The 21,547-nt window shown below is 34.3% G+C and overlaps 1 protein-coding gene across 1 annotated transcript in view; it reads right to left on the reverse strand.

The window, feature by feature from the left end:
* Positions 1–1,555: 1,555 nt before the first annotated feature.
* Positions 1,556–21,547, reverse strand: part of LOC144362086 (uncharacterized) — a 36,575-nt gene continuing 16,583 nt past the window's right edge. Inside the window, exons 3-25 of the mRNA XM_085508563.1 lie at positions 21,111–21,233; positions 17,445–17,570; positions 15,944–16,072; positions 14,924–15,076; positions 12,299–12,421; positions 11,750–11,872; positions 11,259–11,402; positions 10,942–11,058; positions 10,539–10,667; positions 9,979–10,092; positions 9,071–9,193; positions 8,628–8,744; positions 8,265–8,405; positions 7,098–7,392; positions 6,894–7,000; positions 6,459–6,622; positions 5,963–6,049; positions 5,746–5,851; positions 5,385–5,457; positions 5,115–5,172; positions 3,377–3,453; positions 2,790–2,865; positions 1,556–1,708 (exon numbers count right to left, since the gene is read on the reverse strand). Coding sequence (XP_085364689.1) covers positions 1,556–1,708; positions 2,790–2,865; positions 3,377–3,453; positions 5,115–5,172; positions 5,385–5,457; positions 5,746–5,851; positions 5,963–6,049; positions 6,459–6,622; positions 6,894–7,000; positions 7,098–7,392; positions 8,265–8,405; positions 8,628–8,744; positions 9,071–9,193; positions 9,979–10,092; positions 10,539–10,667; positions 10,942–11,058; positions 11,259–11,402; positions 11,750–11,872; positions 12,299–12,421; positions 14,924–15,076; positions 15,944–16,072; positions 17,445–17,570; positions 21,111–21,233 — 2,858 coding nt within the window. The remainder of the gene's footprint in view (positions 1,709–2,789; positions 2,866–3,376; positions 3,454–5,114; positions 5,173–5,384; positions 5,458–5,745; positions 5,852–5,962; positions 6,050–6,458; positions 6,623–6,893; positions 7,001–7,097; positions 7,393–8,264; positions 8,406–8,627; positions 8,745–9,070; positions 9,194–9,978; positions 10,093–10,538; positions 10,668–10,941; positions 11,059–11,258; positions 11,403–11,749; positions 11,873–12,298; positions 12,422–14,923; positions 15,077–15,943; positions 16,073–17,444; positions 17,571–21,110; positions 21,234–21,547) is intronic.

The following is a 21,547-nucleotide window of genomic DNA, read 5'->3' on the forward strand; positions in this document are numbered from 1 at the left end:
GTTCAAATCTCGCGTAAGTAACAGCCAATCACAGCCCCCCTTTTATACAGGCTGTCGGTTGCTTACTTTTCAGTGTAGCGATACTCTACGGGCAATCTTTCTGTACATTATATTTTGCCCACTTGAATAAACCATTAATAGAAAATTGCTAGTATATTTTTATTTGCAAAAGAAATCCCCCGCTTAAGCTACCGTGTTACTTCAATCACTTTGATAAAACGTTTTACGTCCTAAATCTGAAAGAACTGTTCGGTTAATTAAATTAAAACATACATGTTTTACGCTTTGAAAGTGCAGTCCTTTCAAAGTTATCAAGACATTAGATTATACAATAAATTACTAACTTATACACTTATTACAACCAGCCTGTGTTCTATAACTGTTAGACGCGGAGAATCGAATCCGTTCAAGCTATAAATAGTATTGAAATATTCACCAACGAAATATTCACGAACGAGGTTGTTAGGAAATCCCTTCGAGTAAAATTTCTTTCCCCACCTAGTCTTATGTACATAAACAGAACGCTGTTTTCTCTAGTTTTAGTTTATCACGTGCGCCATTTCACTACAATAACATTACCTTGCAAAACATAGTCCGTGATAAAATGATTCGTATTTACGTTTTTACGTTTTAGGTCTGACATTAATAAATAGTTCGGATGTCACATACGTTTTTTCCCACTTTTTGTAGTACCTTTTCAGATGTAACAGCTACAGGGAAATGGCCGTGCGCAGTGAGGTGATTGACCACAAAATTGAAGGCTGCCTGTGGCATAGGTACTATTGGTACTATAGGTACTATTGCGTAAATGACACGCCATGACCATCTGACGCATGCGCAGGTGACGACTCCTCCGCTTTAAGCGCGTTCTCAGCGTAACAGGTAACATGATTGCATTTTTGTTGTGTTAACAATTCGGACACAGGGATATACTTATAGATAACTAAGTTGCAATAGCGGACGATAATATATAATTTATTTCGTAATAAAACGTGACTTTATAACTGGAGAAACCAACTCGTTGTTAAACATAATGCACAATGATGTGTCCGAGAACCAGAACACCTATGTCAGTCCGTCTGGAGGATTCAGTGCACGAGCATTGATCACTCGAAATTCGTAGTCATTAAGATGTACATATTCACACTGTGGCCAGTGAACCCTGTATTTAAAGGACGGCGCTCGTCGTGCAGCGCGTGTTTGAATTTTACATATCGAACAGGACGCGGCGCGGCGATCACCGCACTTTAAGAGTCGTATATGTTCATCGTAGGGCAGCCCTAAAAATAGATTTGTTATGCCATTGAATTAATAATAACTTTATTTGATGGTCTGCTTACTGCCTTGCGTACATAACAATGTGTAAATAATAGCAACTGTCATCTACACAACAAAATTGCCAAATTATTTATCCCAAAATAATAACACATTCAGGGAAAGGATGGTTTTAACTGAGAACGAATATTATATTTTAAATATAATTTAATATATGCCATATTTCAAACTGCACGATCTTCATAACCCATTTAAAAATATTCTATGTTTTAAATTCTAATCACTTTACTGAGTAATTAGTTGATTGCGTCGGACTTCGTGAAAGTGTGCAAAGCATTTCATAGACGAACTCTCCAAATTCAATCACGGTGATTATAGATAGGCCAACCCATAATCCGAGTGCGCCACCTACGTCCGCCATGAGTTGATCGAACTGCAATGAAATATAGTAAACATATATATATATATATATATATATATATTACAATTAATATACTAGTATTACGTTCACTGTGAGTGTTATGCGAGAAAGGCGTGGACCGAACATCTGTTGCTTTTTTATAATTCAATGTCAAAGTACTGAGCTTTCACTGAGAGGGGGACTTGCAATGCAAACTTTCCGTTTTCAATATTGTGAAATCCTTTCGTTTTTATGCGGAAAATACAGTATTTTTGCCAGGTAAAATCATATTTATTAAAGCTATTGTTATACATGACTTGTTGAACACACTACATAGTTTGTAATTTCATTCAGCTTCTTTCAAGTAATAATTCAAGACAAATAAAATATAGAGAATATAGCAAATATTTTGCAATATTTAACAATGTCGAAAATTGTTTAATAACCACATTTGATGCCATATTATTATAACATTGTATCGACTAATAAATGTTAAAATACTTTAATATTCAATAATATATGTTCTTTAATATCGACGTGGAAACACAAAGAATTAACGGGAAATGTATATTATCTTTTTTTCTGTGATATTCTTGCGTAATCGGTAATTATGAAAACTATTTATGAGTGCACAGGGAATACATTTCGTTATGAATTAATCTTAAAATAACTTTCTAAATTATCCTGTCAAAAGCATGTTTTTTTCCAAAATGAATTTCACAACGTCGAAATCGGAAAGTCTTACCAGTCTGGTCATCATTACACGTGAATAGCATATTATTAGGCGTAGCAATACATAACAAAATCACAAGTTATGTTTGGACGCCACTACGATACTACTAGTACGGCCTTTGTTTGCTCTGTTTAAATGTTCGATTTCTCGCGTAACGCGGGGATTCGCACTATATTGTGCTAATTATAATACATGTATGTGACAATGCGCGAAAATTCGTAATAAACACGACATTTGCATAACCCAGGTCTACGAAACTTTCACATGTTTCACAGCAGTTTTTTTTACAGCTCTTTTTGGTGATTCAAATACCTGAGACATCTTAGATTACCATATGTATATGATGTGTTTCACAATGAATCTCTAGAGACGTATACTTACTGGGTAATCCTCTACTTCTGATACACGTTCAAAATTCAAAGATTCGAAATAAATTTTAACACGTGCCAAGTTCATGCTGCAAATAAATTACATATAAACACCAATTATGTCATTCCATTGAAGTGGTGTATACATCTTGCTGCAATGGACAAATTAAGAACAAGGCGCCGTCACACACAGGAACCACATTAATATTATTATTATTATTATGTATGTATCTATCTATCAGAAGTATTTCAATTGGCCCAGCCAAATATCTTCAGGACATTCAAATCTAAGCAAACATGTTTACCAGTATAGATGTTGATTGGTAAACCTATCACGTAAATCATGTCCTTGCCTCAGTGACTTGACTACACCAAGCATTTTCACTCACCACGGTTCATAATGTAAATACGAATACTAAAGCGGAAATGTATTATGATGGATACGCTCGCAGTTATATAATGGCAACACATACGCTTATTCGATATTCTTCTGTTTAATGCCTGAAAGTTCACCCCCAATTAAATATTACTAGATAAATCAATTAATAGCAGAATTCCCAAACACTGGTGAACGGTACATATATATCTCGCAGACTGTACCTTATTCCGTTGTCATCTTGATCTGAGATTGTACGAACTTTGGGATTAACTGCCAACAAACTGCTGAGTAATCGAGGCTGTCCATACAAGGAAAAACAGTTAATATCAATCAGTGTGTAAATGCTTGAATATATAGCATGTTTGTTTCGACGATAATATGAAGAAGCGTAAATGACATAGCCGTGTGACTCTTGTTATCTATCTCTCTGAAACATATTTTCGATTGCGCCCTTCAGATTATATTTATTATCGATTTGATAATTGGACGTAGACACATTAATAGCGTATAATATTCAAATCATGAATGTGTTTCTATTTGATATGTTAATGAAACGAACACACGCCACCCTGAGGTGTGCATTGAACGAATGCATGTGTTTTGGACGGATGGATGTGAACGTTTTTATGTGTGGCTTGGGTGAAACTGGTGTTATTTTTTGGCAGACTCGTTTTTTCAAAAATTAAAGATTTTCAAATGAATTAGTAGAGTTGTCAAATTTGAATCTATTAAAGTTAGTGCAATCATAAAATGATTTTTGGTGCACGGAATGTAAAACATAAATAACAAGTCATTGTCAATGACACGTCCCCGTTCCGTTCATATTTGAGTGACATATACATTCAAAGCAGATCATGACCGAAATGCACCTGCATATGTACAACACATTGTACTAAATCTGAACAAAATCCATCCATGCATGACTGAGATCTGGTTCCGGAATTGTGAAAATACGTGATTTTAATGCATTTTCGGTCTTAAAATGGCCATCATTCAGCTATTGTTAAGCGGATCATGAAACAAATGCACATATCTATTTGTGACATGATGCACCATGTGTGTGTGAAGTTTGAACTTGATCAATCCAGACATGTCTTGGATACGGATCCAGAACTGAATTCTTTAAGAAAATGGCCGCCAGTCGGCCATTTCGAACTTGATCCGGAAAAAAAAATGACGTGCATCAAGCTCCTATTATGTTTAATGTAAGTACCAAATTTGAATGAAATCCGTCCATGCATAACTGAGATCCGGGTTCGGAATGGTGAAAATGTGCGATTTCAATGCATTTTCGGCCTTAAAGCGGCCGCCATTTGGCTATCGTTAACGGGATCATGAAACAAATGCACATACATATTTGTGACATGATGTACCTTATGTGTGTGAAGTTTGAACTTGATCAATCCAGACATGTCTCGGATACGGATCCAGAACTGAATTCTTTAAAACAAAATGGCCGCCAGTCGGCCATTTCGAACTTGATCCGAAAAAAAAAATGACGTGCATCAAGGTCCTATTATGTTTAATGTATGTACCAAATTTGAACGAAATCCGTCCATGCATAACTGAGATCCGGGTCCGGAATGGTGAAAATGTGCGATTTTGATGCATTTTCGGCCTTAAAATGGCCGCTATTCGGCTATCGTTAATCGGATCATGAAAAAAATGCATGTGCATATGTCCCATATAATGTGTGATGTATGAGTGAAGTTTGAACATAATCGGTCCATGCATGTTCGAGATACAGGTGATCACGGACGGACGCACGGACGCACACAGGGCAAAACATAAGTCCCCGTTTTCGGACTCCGTCCGAACGGGGACTAATAAACAAAATATTGAGAAGCTAAAATTATAAAATTAACGGAGCAAAAACATCAACTAGAATTACTATGTTTGTTTATGTGTGGGTTGTCGAGAGTCTGTTATTGTTGCCAGTCTTGATAAAGGAACTCTTACCGAAAACGGCTTCGATGGCCATGACGTCAGAGATAGCATCTTCTGATACTCCGTGATGCTAAATACGTAAATATACATTCTCAGTCAAATAAAACACAATTTCATAACAACATATAGATATAATGCAACAGCCAGTGAACACAACTCACAAGTCATTCTGAGATGAATCACTGACATTAGCGATGAAAGATGATATCGTACAAAAAGATTGATGTATGATGGATGTCCATACTCCTGCATTCGGCGAGAAATACAATGTAAATTAATCACCTGCATGGCTGTTGACATTCACATCCCAGTTTTCCTTTCTGGTAGAAATAATACATCAATTGGACACACGCATCTACAATCGAAAAAATTCAAATCAACGTATTTTAATGTCGAAAACATACAGTTATCTCCACCCACTTGCACTCAATATTCGAATTAATTAGCATTTCGAATGTTTCCATGTGTGTTGTGAACGTGTGTTGCAAATTAAATTTTAGGAGATGACAAATATTGACATGCATAGTAAGATGATGTTATAAATACATGTAGTTGGAATGACATGGCAAATCAAAGTAAACTATATGACTGTTTTATTTAAATACACAATACTATGTGAATTCAAATTCACAATTATACCTACCTTGTGTCTTGTTTTGTACGTCACATACAGGTTTATGATTAGAGAAAAAATCTAGACACCCACATTTCTCGTACATACGGGTATGTAGACAATCTTTCTGACATGCCTGCAACGAAAACATGAATACTAGTATGCGTTTCGAATAATATCATCTATCAATGTAGATATGCATATGGGGACACAGTTTTGTATAATGTGCAGATAATGAAATACTCACTAGTAATGAATAATGATATTCTCCTGAATCCACATATGCCTTGTCGGTACAGTTGCCCCATGGAGGAGACGCGCGTTTTTCTTCTCTCTGAATCAACATAAAAATGTTATACACAAAGGGCGATTGATGACTAACACAAAGCGTGTTTGTGAACGATAAGGTAGCTAACATTGATATATAAGGGGTGCCACATATGGGGCAGCATGTACTTTTTAAAGACATCACATTCTTTCTGTATCATTTGAAGTAAATTTATCATATATGTATTGCAGTAAGTTTGCTTAGCTATCTTGGAATTTCAATTAGCGGTTACGATTGTAATTTCTATATTACTGTGCCACCCAACTTGTTACTCTCTTGATAAATCTTAAAATGCCTGTTAATGCAATGATATGTCTTGTGCAGTACAGTGTCAACATGACCCAGCCTCGTTTGATTATCGCCATACATAACTGACTGCTTCGTTGATCATTTACAATCCAATTTACACATATACCTGTTTTATTATGACAGACGTTGCTGTTCCAGTTTTGGCATCAATACCCATGTCTCCCAAGAACGGTGTAGTAAATGGGTCATGCACCATAAACCTGACACCAGACTCTTGTCCAAAAATACTGATATATTCGGATTGTTCTGTGAATAATGTTAACTTCAGTCCTGATTGGAGGAGAAAGAAAATCACACATAATATTTAAAATAAGTTAATAAGCAATATTGGTTAAAGTTGTGTTTTAAGTACAGAAATAATGCCACACTACACAATATTATTTGGTATGAACTTGTCAATATAGATGTAAAATTGTCGTTACACTTAATATGAATCGCTATTTATCGTTGTAATAATATAAACATCGGTCATATCAGCTAATCAATACTTTTTATATTTATATACCTATTATCAATAATTCTCATAATTTGAAATACTGACCATATTCGGACCCAGTATTTGTGGCTCTCTTCAGATCACTACCATCTTTCCCGTGATTGAATGTATAGCAGTTACCGTATACATCATCTTGAAAGTTGTAAAAATCTCTGAAATTAACAAATTAAGTTATATATTTATACAGATCTTGTACATATATCATGCCACTTGTACATTTTTTCGGTTCAATGATGATCAGTTACTTACGAAGTAGCACAGTCCCGCTGATCGTAGCTACACTGTAATATTAAATCTTCACGTTGATGGCCAAGGTCTCGAATCTCGTCTGGTCGTAAATGCAAAACATGTTTCAGATCACTAAAATCAGGCGTCATACTTGCTACAAGAAAATGTTCCCATAATGGTGGCTGTCGACGGGGAATGAAGTCGATCGGACGGTTCACGAACACATCCTTTCGGAAGTCTTCGTATAGGTTCGGATCGTCGGAAATATCAAGATACTCGGCGTACCAATCGGGTTCCGCTGTCACATCGTGGACATCTGTGGAGGTAGAAACAAGTATTAGTATATCCAAAATATACCGGTCATAACGTTTTGATTGTTTGAATGTGTGTGTATATGGTTAAGGAATGTGGACATGGCTCTTGCGATAAAATACATTCTATTATACATTGTTTTTCCGGGTGAAATCTGTGGCTTTTGCATTATTTTTATGACCGCATCGTTTGAGCAATTGCGATATGAACACGTCAGATATTTTACACGCATTGAATCCGTATCGAACACTACGCAACGCGACGGCCAACAACTTTGAACGATCTCAGAGTGATTTTCAGGTTTATTTTAAAGAGGCATTAGCTGTGATTGTGAACATTTTTTGTTTAAATATAATTACATGAAGGTAACCAAATCTTAAAGAAATATTGTTTTTGACACAATAGCATAAACAAGGCCATCCTAAACAAGGCTAATATCACATGAAATGCGATGTGAACACTGAAGGTCGAGTAGTCGACATTTTTGTTGTGATCGGTCATGTAATAGGAACCGTAGAAAATTTATGACGCACACTTGCGAATTGGGAATTGACACACAGCATGTTTACTCTGCCACGTCTAAGATTCATGGTAGGGTTTGTAAGATTTGTAACAGAAGAAGAGAAGTGGGCAGCGAGGCGTTACCTCAGCTGAGCGAGTCAAGTTTCCCGAACACAACGCAAGTATTCACACACAAAAAACTATGCTTTACTTTCAGTGTCCACGTTCCGGGGATGACCGTTACAAGGTAATGACACAGGAAAAGGTTTATTAAAAATAAAAATCTGAGGAAAAAAATTGACAGTTATATTTTATGCCTCTTTATTTTTTATTATCAATCATAATCAATATAACTGATTTGAGTCAATCTCTTACTGTATTTACACCCGTCTTCGTCGTCTCCATAGTAACACTCGACAAATCGATCACATTGGCGGTTTCCGGGAATACATTGTGTAATTACCCTCTGACCATCATGAAAACCAGCAGCGCATGCGTACTGATCTTCAGTACAGACTGAAATAAATTAACACCATGTTTATTTGAATTAATGCAGGTTCATCTTCATCAACAGTTCGATAAAGGAAGACTGGTCTTTTACCAGTAACATAATAAGTCATATTGATGTCTATATGGGGTACTCTGTACTTTATATCTGTCATTATGGGTTGTATATTCTTCAATAGTGTTTTGAGCATCATATAATAATAATATAATATGATTCCAATGATTACGTACATTGAGGGCAGTCGTCTTCGTCACTGTGATCACCACAATCATTGACACCATCACATGTCCACGTAGCATTAATACACCAACCACTGCTACATTGGAATTCATCATACGTACACGTATCTGTAAATATCAATAGCACCATTTTTAAAAACATCATTTTGAAAATGTCCTTCATTAAACTTCTAAACAGAATGTATCCACATAGTTACCAGAGTAAATTTAGATAAAATAATGGCTTTCAAACTATATTGTATATTGTTGAAACATCTGTTCTTAACTGCACAATTTATTGCACATAAATTACATAGGTTGTAAAAAGAAAATAAGTTTTACCTACGGTGTATGTCATATTACATTACGCCGAATTCGATTACACCGTAAAGTCACAAATAAACGAAAACCAGAATTTCGACTTATTACGTCATGTTGTTAATGTCTCTACTTACGATTACAGTAGTGTTCATCACTACCATCAGCACAGTCAGGTCTGATTGGTTCATCGCAGTACAGATACCAAGGTATGCACTGACCATTGCGACAACGGAAATAACTGTCATCTGGGCACATATCTGGTATTATTCAAGCAAAAAAAAAAGAAAAAAAGAACTGTCAGTTTATATCTCCGTGCTATGTTATGATAATCCCGGTAGTCTATTTGGTCTATGCAAACAGATTGAACTTTTGAAATCTTAGCTGACTATAACAAAATCGCCATTATCTCAATTTGTTGGTAGATTTAAATAATATTCCCCGAATTATTATTGAGAGATATATTAATTTCCATATGGTTTTAGTTTCAGATGTCAGCCAAAACGCGCGTGTGATATAATACGGCATATAATTAGGGACTTTATTGCAAATTCTCCCAACATCAACTTTCCCCGTTTTGTTTCATCTATGTCTAGTCGATTGTTTACGAATTGTGAAAATGCCATATTAAAAAAATCCCGAAGCAGTAAATAAAATATGGCTACTTCAGATTTGTAATTGCAATAAGGTCAACTAAAATCAACGAGTATTCAAGAACGGCGATCCAAATGAGCCACAATGCCCCTCGATGCCTTAAAGGGCGGCAGTCGTCGTGCCGCGTCTTGTTCGATATGGGACTCATAGGGACGTATACAACGCGTGTAAAATACATTGTATATTTACATGGAATTCGAACACGCGCTGCGCGACGACCACCGCGCTTTAATAAACACTAACAAATTACGATCATTGTTTTTTGCTCCTAAGAGCAGAACAATGGATGTAAAGAAATACACAGGATATCACGTTCGTGACCCTACAATATTAGATTTATAAAACTCGTGTTGTGATTAACTGTCAGACTAACTAAACTTATGATATTTACGGTTTTCACAGTTTACTTCGTCCATTCCTCCCGGGCAGTCTGACACCATGTTACATCGTTTCTCGAGTAAAGCACACGATAGACCACACATGAACGTGCTGGACGCACATGTGTCTGTAAATAATAATATAACTGTTAGAATGCGCGATAAATTATATAGAATAGATTGAAAGTACTACTATTGTCCAGATATCTAGAACATCTTCCCATCTCTGATAAAGGGGCCACGTACTGACACATTGTTTGTATAATGAAAGGAGGGAAAAATACTGAAACAAAAACAAAATTCTATGTCTATTTACAAAGCAAATGACAAAGTTTTGCATCAATGTCAAACTGGCAATAATCGATTAAAACATTTTCGCCACCAAAGTTGATCTCTATCGAAGGTAGTAGGTTTGTATATTCATATTTATTGTGAAAAAACATTCGTACAAACAAATATGAAACATATACATGTCATCAAAATAGTTTGTTTCCACGCTGTAAAACATAGAATGAGTTACTATATATTTTTGGATCCCATCGACCGACTAATAATAAAGTTGAAAAGCACTTACGGTCGCTGCACTGTTCGTCCTCACCACGGTAACAATCATAGATGCTATCGCACACATGTGTATTATCCAGACAATACTGCCCGTCCCCACTGTTTCTCTCACACAAAATTGTATTCACCGGACAGTCATCTGAGAATAAAAAATACTACGAGCTCAATACCATCACCATCGTTATCATGAACAATAAAAAATCACAAGTATTGTAATACTGACACGCCGTGTATCACAAACAATCTGGAAGATGAGTTGAAATACACGTGTTTTTGTCTTACACAATATTCAATGAATTCCAATGAAAAAGTATAAATAATTAATGCCCATCTATTCCAATACAAATTTATTCATTTAATATCACATTACGTTATGGGAACAATTGTGTTGTGAAAACAAAAACACACCATACCCCGTGTACAGTTGAATTCGTCACTACGGTCCAGACAATGGTAGTGATAATCACATCGATGCATCATATCAATACATTGTCCATTTCCACATCGATACCTGTTCGAGGGGCACATACCTAAAATATACAATATTATTGTTAAAATTTAGTATCATGTAATCGTTGACAAATAATAATATACACCGCGGTAAGATGATACTGTTTTTCTGTGTTAGTAGCTCATTCACGGACCACGAACTCAAGCCCATACTTAAACTAAATATTAATCACTGGACGCACAGTGATATGCCAACATATACTAAATCTGTGAAGCTTACCCTGGTGACAGTTCTCTTCGTCTGACAAATCGAATATTCCGGAAACACCTAAAACGACACAGTCATTTGAGCCGTCGCACCTTTTAGACTCAGCAATACAGATATTAGATGACTCACACTTCATCATTGTACTTGGACATTCGTCTGTATATATGAAAGTAATAGTGTATTAGTGACCTTGTGTTGTTTCAAACAGAATATCTTAGTTGTATTCACATTGTATGTTGGTGCATTTATTTATGGTTGGCGATCATGTTTACGCGCAATAATGTATTTGTATTTTACAAATAAGTTTTTTTTTTGAAAATTGTGTTTGTGTAAATTGTGTGTTACGTTAGTTTGGGTTTAATGTGAATGCCTGAAACTTGTTCTTAATAAAATAATACAATTTACCAATTGATCACCTGTTAGGACTAATCATTGGGCCAGTGCGATAAATAAATACATACTAATAACAATGCAATAAACCGATATAAGGAAAACAAACTTGCATGTTTCACAACCAACTTCATCACTTCCATTGCGACAGTTTGGAAATCCATTACATCTCAACGATATCGGTATTGTAGTTAAATTATCTTCACATGTCCATCTACCATCCTCTGAGATTATGTCTACATAACAAACACATTGATTGGAAAATAGTCATTTATATTATAAGCGCCATTACATTACGTAAGTCAGAATCTGAAATTAGTGTATCTGTATGTTTGTTGTCAATATAAGTCGTTATATTTGCGATATGTAAAGAAGAAGAACATCGGGAATTATATAAATCCGTAATTAGTTTGCTCATGTTACTAAAACTATGATGCCCAACAATTTGCAAGACGGCTGATTTGTTGATGCCGGCCAAATAAATCTGATGACTTGAAACAACGCATGTATCGATAACAGCAGCTATATCAAATTAACCACGGCGTTCAATCAGAACTGTGTGGCCTGAGGAAACATTGTATTTTTCCATAGAGATACTCGTTTCACAATGTTTGTTAATTGTACTGTTACAGTACTAGTATAACCGTGAACAGATTACTTACAATCGCCACATCCTAATTCGTCACTTCCGTCTTTACAATCCATTACTCCGTTACATGTTAATGCATTCATAATGCAATGCCCAGTAGCACACTTGAAATGATTGTATGGACATTTCCAATAATCTGAAAACATAAAGGGAAGACGAATATGTTAAACGCACCAATTACATCACATGATTGTGGCTGTGATTCATTGGATAGTTGACTAATTAATGCAAGAAACAGTCCATGAACCTGATTAACATAGCATTACAGTGTCCATGTTTAGTTTACGGTATAAAACATGGCAGACAGACAATTGTGCAGTTTGATATGTATTTGTTAAAGAGCCTGGGTTGAATTCAAGAGTGGAATGCGCAGTGCGATGCCTAAATTGTGTTGGATATTATTTCCTTGATATGGTTCTTCATTCATTTCCTTTTTTATCTTTTAGATAATACAATTTTAAAATTTACACAAATTCACTCATATACCGATTTATCTGCCGTTTTGTGCTTATGTAGTTGAGTGAACACAATCTTGTATGATGTATCAATGAGAATTGCGGATCATTCCCTTAATAAAATACAATGTTTACCCTCCAATCTTTTACGTTTTAAAAATTATATAACTTTTAGTTAAATATAGATGCGAGCGTATATATATAATATCTTTTCGACTGAGGGTTAACTGAGGGTAATTTATCCAACCAAATGTGATAAACGAATTAGTATTTCTAGAGAGAGCGAGTGCACAAAAGTAATTTTTCTCTTTTTTTGTAGTAAGTAGTAATGCATTATATGTGAATAGACGAAAGACCGACGTTAATTGTATCCTCTCGGCGGCGACTCTATGGTAGATTTCACAATCCGAGGACGCAGTGTTGTTGCTTAGTGTTGGCTGATCGCTACAATGCTACTCTACATCAAACATCAGTCACTCGTCCACTCGCAACGTGAATGATTTAAAAATACAATCATAGTTTTATTTGATAGGGTAAAACTGTTTCTTCCTTATTTTATTTTGTCATATGATATTGAGAAATCGAATTCCAAAAATGACGTTTTAAATTACGCCAATTCAGGGGCCAGTGACTGTTAAGCTGCTTCGTTCACTGTGAATTCTTCAAAGTTCTGCTGAATAGTGGCAGCAAATTCACTAGTATTGACAAGACTACAAAATAATAGCAATAATGAACTCCCAACCAACCTATAATGAACTCAAGCAAACTGTGTACTTAATATATGTGCGGGACTGGGTTGGCGGGTCGTTCATTATTGATTAAATGATTCAACAATTGATTTCGATGTTTATTACATGTTTAATGAGGGTTTGATATCCATTGCAGAAAAAGGTTTTCATACAATGTTTACATTTTTCTTTCGCTTTTCACCAAACAAAAACATTTTTTGAATATTGTATAATATATTACGGAATCTCGTGTGGTAGGTGAATTATTATGCAAAAACGATTGTATATAAGAGAAGACAGGCGTATTTGATGTAACCTCTTCAATTGACCGTCTTTGAGATCTATCGAAGAGGTCATGAAAATTGGTGAAAACGGTTTACATTTAGTGTGAACACTATTTCAGATGGAATCGAGTTTGTCCACCAAGTCACTGATGATACCATTGGTAAAGGAATAATGCATATTATTCCCGGTGAGTTCATCCATCAACAATGCTGTTTATTATTTATTATTGAATGATAATAATGTTTTTTTTTTAAATTTATTTATTTCATAATCATTATTTGTATGTGTTTATTGTTACTTCTTACGTCTGTAAGCTCAACCCTAGTTTAGATGCACTATGACAGAGACCTTCGGTAAATGGAGCACCTGGTGATATCTGGTTCGGTAATCATCCAGTTGGTTATAATACTCTGAACAAAATGATGATTCAACCTTATCAAAATATATACAAACCATAGTATAAAAACTACTGTTGTTGCCATTTTAGATTGTACTCACGTAGAGCGACACATAATTCGGTTAACTGGACAGAATAGAGTACTAGTCAGAATAGAGTACATTACTCCTAGAAACCAACAGTTTCCGGCTCTAATGATATGGATTTTGACTGTGATTCAAATTATGAAATAGTTTTGGAAGATGACAACATTGATGCATCTCTAGCTTTATAGTTAACAGATTCCCAATGTGAAATGGCCCGAAAGTCACTTACAACTAACAGTGTTTCATCCCAGTCAACTGCAGTAAATATTCCTGTCTCACAATCGACTAGTAATACGTGTCTCACTACAGACTTTCAGGAGAGTCACATACATTTTAATCCTATAAGTATGTCAGGGTGGTTTGTAAACACTAATTATCACAAATGAATATTTGTGTAATTCAAAAATTAATGTGTTTAACATTTTTTGCCGTTGTTGATATTTAATAGTAATAATAATTACATACACCGTAAGTACCATATAGACGTTTTTGTAATTCTCGGCTTTGGTGGAATAACTATATGTAATTTGTTAGTGTTTGTTTCTTTATTCGGTATATAGTAATATTAATGTTAACCCAAACATCGATGGACATACAGTGTTGGTTCATTGTCAACCGAGGTGAAGTATCATTTGATATACAATTACATTATTAACACAAATCAACTTCATAGCAACTATGACTTACGATCTTCACAGCCAATTAGTTCATCACCACCATCAATACAGTCCACCACACCATTACACACATCATACGGCTGTATGCACATATTATCCGATTGCCTTGAATGTTGACATGATTTAATTTGCCCACCGTAACATGGCAAACCTTGCAGAGGTTCTGTCATTGAAAAATATAGTTATAAAATATAAATGTGATATATATAATGATATATTTATATAGTGTAGCTAAAGCTAATAAGAAAATACAGAATTGAACACAATTTATAAATTTAAATATTAGTAAATATAGGTGTACTAATTTGAATATATGCAAAAGTTTTATATCAATTTGATTATTTGTACATATATATAGTAATATTTTGAATTGTGTATAGACAATTTGCTAAACATTTGTAAATTATAATTATAATATTGTGTAAATATGTATTAATACGTGCAATAAATGAATGACGTAAAATACTCACGTCCTACACACTGAAATCCCTTTGTGGTGCTATACACGCAAAATCCAGCTGAAATGAAAACATATTTATCGTATATGAGAGACGCCATTTTCCACAAACAGACTGTCAAAGAAACGGATAACCTTTGCTAAATTTACGATCCATATGTGAATTTGTGCTAAATTTTGCAAATTTATGTTGAAATAAACATAACTTCTGATGGGCTAAACAGTACACTTTTTTTGCGATATTCTAAAAATAACTTTTCAATCGGCAGTACATATTGCTTCCGAAGTGCAATGAACCAGAGCTAACATACCCAACTTCATTCTGTATATACATTGGCGTTGATCTGTCGAGACGCATAGCTACTAGTATATTTACTTCAGTGGTAAAAACAGACTTTTATCCCCATGCTCCACATGCAACTCACCAGAAATCAGTAAAAATATAGCATGCATATATTAAATTCCGTGTTTGTAAACAAATTTCGAGTACATAAACAATGTATGGCACTTGCGTTGTACACATCATAAACAAATCCATATCGGAAAGTATATTGTAATTGTATTAAATCATACCTCGGTAAAGGGTGCAGTCATCGGGTTCGTCGGTTCCATCTGCACAGTCGCCTACGTGACCATCGCACAGTTTATACTCTGGAATACACTCACGTGATTCACATTTGTATTCTCCTTGCATACACCCCTCTGCAAAGTAAATACAAAAGTAGTGCATTGTTCTGTGTTACGATGTGCAGGTAATATAAACCAGTCTTATGTTTGTTTGAATGGTATGCGCAATCCATCAATAGAAATCAATGAAGTCATGCTTTGTTCACAAATGTTATGAACTTTGGGTTCGAGTATTAAGGAAAATACTGTATTGACGATGTGAATCTGATGTCACCAGGAAGTAATTGTTAAATACTTTTACAAGTAAAGTATAAGGGTCACCCGCCACGTTAATATGTCCTAATAGAACACGATCAGCGTTTATTTCAGTTTGCTGATTTGGAGAGAATACATATATTTATTACGCCAGATGGCACTGTTATTGTGGACGCTGGTACATATAAAACGCCGGAAGAAATTAATATCATTCAAATTATTTATTAAATAGACAGGGAATTGTTGGCTTTCAGCCAAATTCATAAAACTGTTGAAGTCACATACAAGTGCAAACTTGTATGACGCTATTTTGTTGAGCATTTCAGCAATTCACAAACACATTTGAACGCGTGGAGTGTTCAAATTATGCGTATAAATTATTAGTAATACCTACCTTCAGATCCTCACGACTGTGAAAGTCTACAATACTACCAGTATAAATATACAATTTATCATTATCTAAATTCTTTGGCAACCATGGATATCATTGTCGGAAACAAACAGTCATTTTTCTCGGAAGAAAATTAATGAAATATATTGGTCTATCATATGCGCCACCAACACGGAACAATGTTCTAGCTAGTGTAGGATTTCCAAACCACGAATACCGAAACCGAACAGTAACACAGTGTTTATACTAATATTATAATAGACTTTTTACATCCTAATTACGTCAAGTTTTTATATAATTAGTTGGTAGATCATCGCATTATTTATTGTAAATACTAATAAAAAATAACATTCAATGATATTAATAACATGTATTATTATACATCTGTCACCGTAACGCCATAAGTTACAGCGTGCCGTAATTTTGCGGTATTTTACGGGGTATTTTCATACTACCATATTAGGAAATGCGAATTCCAAATATGGAATAATTACGCGCGTAAGCGTCCTATAATAATAAAAACAAACATTGCTACCACCAGGATTTGACCGGACTCCATACAAAGAAGTTCACTGATTCTGTTCTAAACTTTTTGGATTTCAGCATTCCTATGATGTATCCTTGGAAGGAAAAGATGTATAATAATAAGGTTATTACGAAGATACCTCAAAGTATGCACTCAGACAGTACGCTGTCGCATCGTCCTCCGCTGCGCGTCGGTCGATACTGTCTTCGTGCATACTTTGAGGTATCTTCGTAATAACCTTATATTATATAACTATACACACTGATCATACTTACTAATAAAACACGATCCACCCCAGAGTTCATCACTGTTATCGCCACAATCATCTCGGTAGTTACATTGCAAGGATAGAGGCAGACATTTACCATTGTCACATTTATATTGATTGGATAAACAATTCCCTGGAGCAGCAAGAAAAACAAAACAAATATTCTAGCACCAAATATGGAAATATGAACAACCTAATATGAAAACACGAACATATCAATTATGGGGATACTGAAACGCTAATTATAGAATCATGTACACGTCAATATGCAACACCAACTTACCAAATAACAAGCAGCCTATCGGCTGAGATAGCTCCGCTGTTAGCAATGCACATTTCAATTAAAGAACTGAAGACATCATTAGAAAATGAACAATATGTATAGTATCAAAGCAATCGGACTTACAGTTTTTAACAAGAAGTCGAAAATATCACTTTCTACCAAAAATGACAAAATTATTCACCAAAATTAGAGAATTGAAGATATCATCACGAAATGAACAAATCTGAGAAAGGTATGTAGTATCTATATATGTAATATCAAAGCAATTGAACTTTTGGTTTTTAACAAGAAGTCGAAAATATCACTTTTTACCAAAAATTACAAAAATATCCACCAAAATTAGAGAATTGAAGATATCATCACAAAATGAACAAATCTCAGAGAGGTCCACATGTAGTACCTATATATGTAATATCAAAGCAATCGGACTTACAGTTTTTAACAAGAAGTCGAAAATATCACTTTTTACCAAAAATGACAAAAATATTCACCAAAATTAAAGAATCGAAGATATCATCACGAAATGAACAAATCTGAGAAAGGTCTACATGTAGTATCTATAAATGTAATATCAAAGCAATCGGACTTGCGGTTTTCAACAAGAAGTCGAAAATATCACTTTTTACCAAAAATGACAAAAATATTCACCAAAATTAGAGAATTAAAAATATCATTACAAAATGAACAAATCGGAGAGAGGTTCACATGTAGTACCTATATATGTAATGTCAAAGCAATTGGACTTGCGGTTTTTAACAAGAAGTCGAAAATATCACTTTTTACCAAAAATGACAAAAATATTCACCAAAATTAGAGAATTGAAGACATCATCACAAAATGAACAAATCTGAGAGAGATCCACATGTAGTACCTATATATGTAATATCAAAGCAATCGGACTTGCGGTTTTTAACAAGAAGTCGAAAATATCACTTTTTACCAAAAATTACAAACATATTCACCAAAATTAGAGAATTGAAGATATCATCACGAAATGAACAAATCTGAGAGAGGTCCACATGTAGTACCTATATATGTAGTATCAAAGCAATTGGACTTGCGGTTTTTAACAAGAAGTCAAAAATATCACTTTTTACCAAAAATGACAAAAATATTCACCAAAATTAGAGAATTAAAGATATCATTACAAAATGAACAAATCTGAGAGAGGTCCACATGTAGTACCTATATATGTAATATCAAAGCAATTGCACTTGCGGTTTTTAACAAGAAGTCGAAAATATCACTTTTTACCAAAAATGACAAAAATATTCACCAAAATTAGAGAATTGAAGACATCACCACAAAATGAACAAATCTGAGAGAGGTCCACATGTAGTACCTATATATGTAATATCAAAGCAATCGGACTTGCGGTTTTTAACAAGAAGTCGAAAATATCACTTTTTACCAAAAATTACAAACATATTCACCAAAATTAGAGAATTGAAGATATCATCACGAAATGAACAAATCTGAGAGAGGTCCACATGTAGTACCTATATATGTAGTATCAAAGCAATTGGACTTGCGGTTTTTAACAAGAAGTCAAAAATATCACTTTTTACCAAAAATGACAAAAATATTCACCAAAATTAGAGAATTAAAGATATCATTACAAAATGAACACATCTGAGAGAGGTCCACATGTAGTACCTATATATGTAATATCAAAGCAATTGCACTTGCGGTTTTTAACAAGAAGTCGAAAATATCACTTTTTACCAAAAATGACAAAAATATTCACCAAAATTAGAGAATTGAAGATATCAACATGAAATGAACAAACCTAAAAGAGGTCTACCCAAGGTACATATACACCAAGTATCAAAGCATTCAGGCTTGTAGTTTTCAAGAAGAAGTCGGAAAAGTAAAACATTGACACGGACAACGGACGACGAAGGACAACGGACGACGAAGGACGACGACGATGGAGGACAATCACTCATATGATAAGCTCCGCTCGGCAAAGTCGACAGCGGAGCTAAAAAACACATACACACTAAATATATTAAAATGAAAACACAACTACATACAATATTCAAACACAAATACATCAAAAATGAAAACACAAATACAATGTACAACGAACATGAAAACACAAATATATCAAACAGGAATACACAAATACATCAAACATGAAAACACAAATACATCAAATATGAAAACACAAATACATAAAACATGAATACACACATACATCAAACATGAAAACACAAATACATCAAACATGAATAGACAAATACATCAAACATAAAACACAAATACATCAAACATGAAAACACAAATACATCAAACATGAAAACACAAATACATCAAACGTGAATAGACAAATACATCAAACGTGAATAGACAAATACATCAAACATAAAAACACAAATACATCAAACATGAAAACACAAATACATTAAACGTGAATAGACAAATACATCAAAAATAAAACACAAATACATCAAACATAAAACACAAATACATCCAACATGAAAACACAAATACATCAAACGTGAATAGACAAATACATCAAACATAAAACACAAATACATCAAACATAAAACACAAATACATCAAACATGAAAATATAAATACATCAAACATTAAAAAACAAATACACCAAACACGAATACACACATGCATCAAACATGAATACACACATACATCAAACATGAAAATATGAATACATAAAACACTAAAAAACAAATACATGAAACATGAATACACACATACATCAAACATGAAAACACAAATACATCAAACATGAATAGACAAATACATCAAACATAAAACACAAATACATCAAACATAAAACACAAATACATCAAACATGAATAGACAAATACATCAAACGTGAATAGACAAATACATCAAACATAAAACACAAATACATCAAACATGAAAACACAAATACATCAAACATGAATAGACAAATACATCAAACATAAAACACAAATACATCAAACATAAAAACACAAATACATCAAACATAAAAACATAAAAACACAAATACATCAAACATGAAAACACAAATACATCAAACGTGAATAGACAAATACATCAAACATAAAACACAAATACATCAAGCATGAAAACACAAATACATCAAACGTGAATAGACAAATACATCAAACATAAAACACAAATACATCAAACATGAAAATATAAATACATAAAACATTAAAAAACAAATACACCAAACACGAATACACACATGCATCAAACATGAATACACACATACATCAAACATGAAATTATATATACACCAAACACGAAAACACAAATACATCAAATATGAAAACACAAATACATCAAACATGAAAACACAAATACACCAAACATGAATACACGGACACATCGATTTTGAAAACACAAATACATCAGACATTGAAACAATACCTTGTTGACAGTCGAGTTCATCGATAGCATTAGGACAGTCCACTATGCCATTACACCACATGTACTGTTTTATACATATAGTACTGTCATCATCACATGACATGTCACCTGGCATACATGGTCCTGTAAAAAGCAACAATTTAACAATTTACACAGTGACGCGGAAAGTTGTATTAGTTCCTACTCTGTCGTGTAACCCAAACGGAAGAGAATTTGTAGTTGGTATGAGTAGTCTTTTGAAACCCTGTGCTTTGCTAGATTTCGTGTATGAGAAATTGAGCAGTAATTGTGATTTTAAAGGGTGGTCGTCGCACAGTGCTTGTTTGAATTTCCTGTAAACAAGCAATGCATTTTACACGCGTTGTGTATGTCGCACGTCGAACTGAACGCGGCGCGACGACCACCGTCCGTACAACATACAATTATACACAGCACGA

The sequence above is a fragment of the Saccoglossus kowalevskii genome, chromosome 15, assembly GCF_978046115.1.
Source record: "Saccoglossus kowalevskii chromosome 15, keSacKowa6.1, whole genome shotgun sequence".
NCBI lineage: Eukaryota > Metazoa > Hemichordata > Enteropneusta > Harrimaniidae > Saccoglossus > Saccoglossus kowalevskii.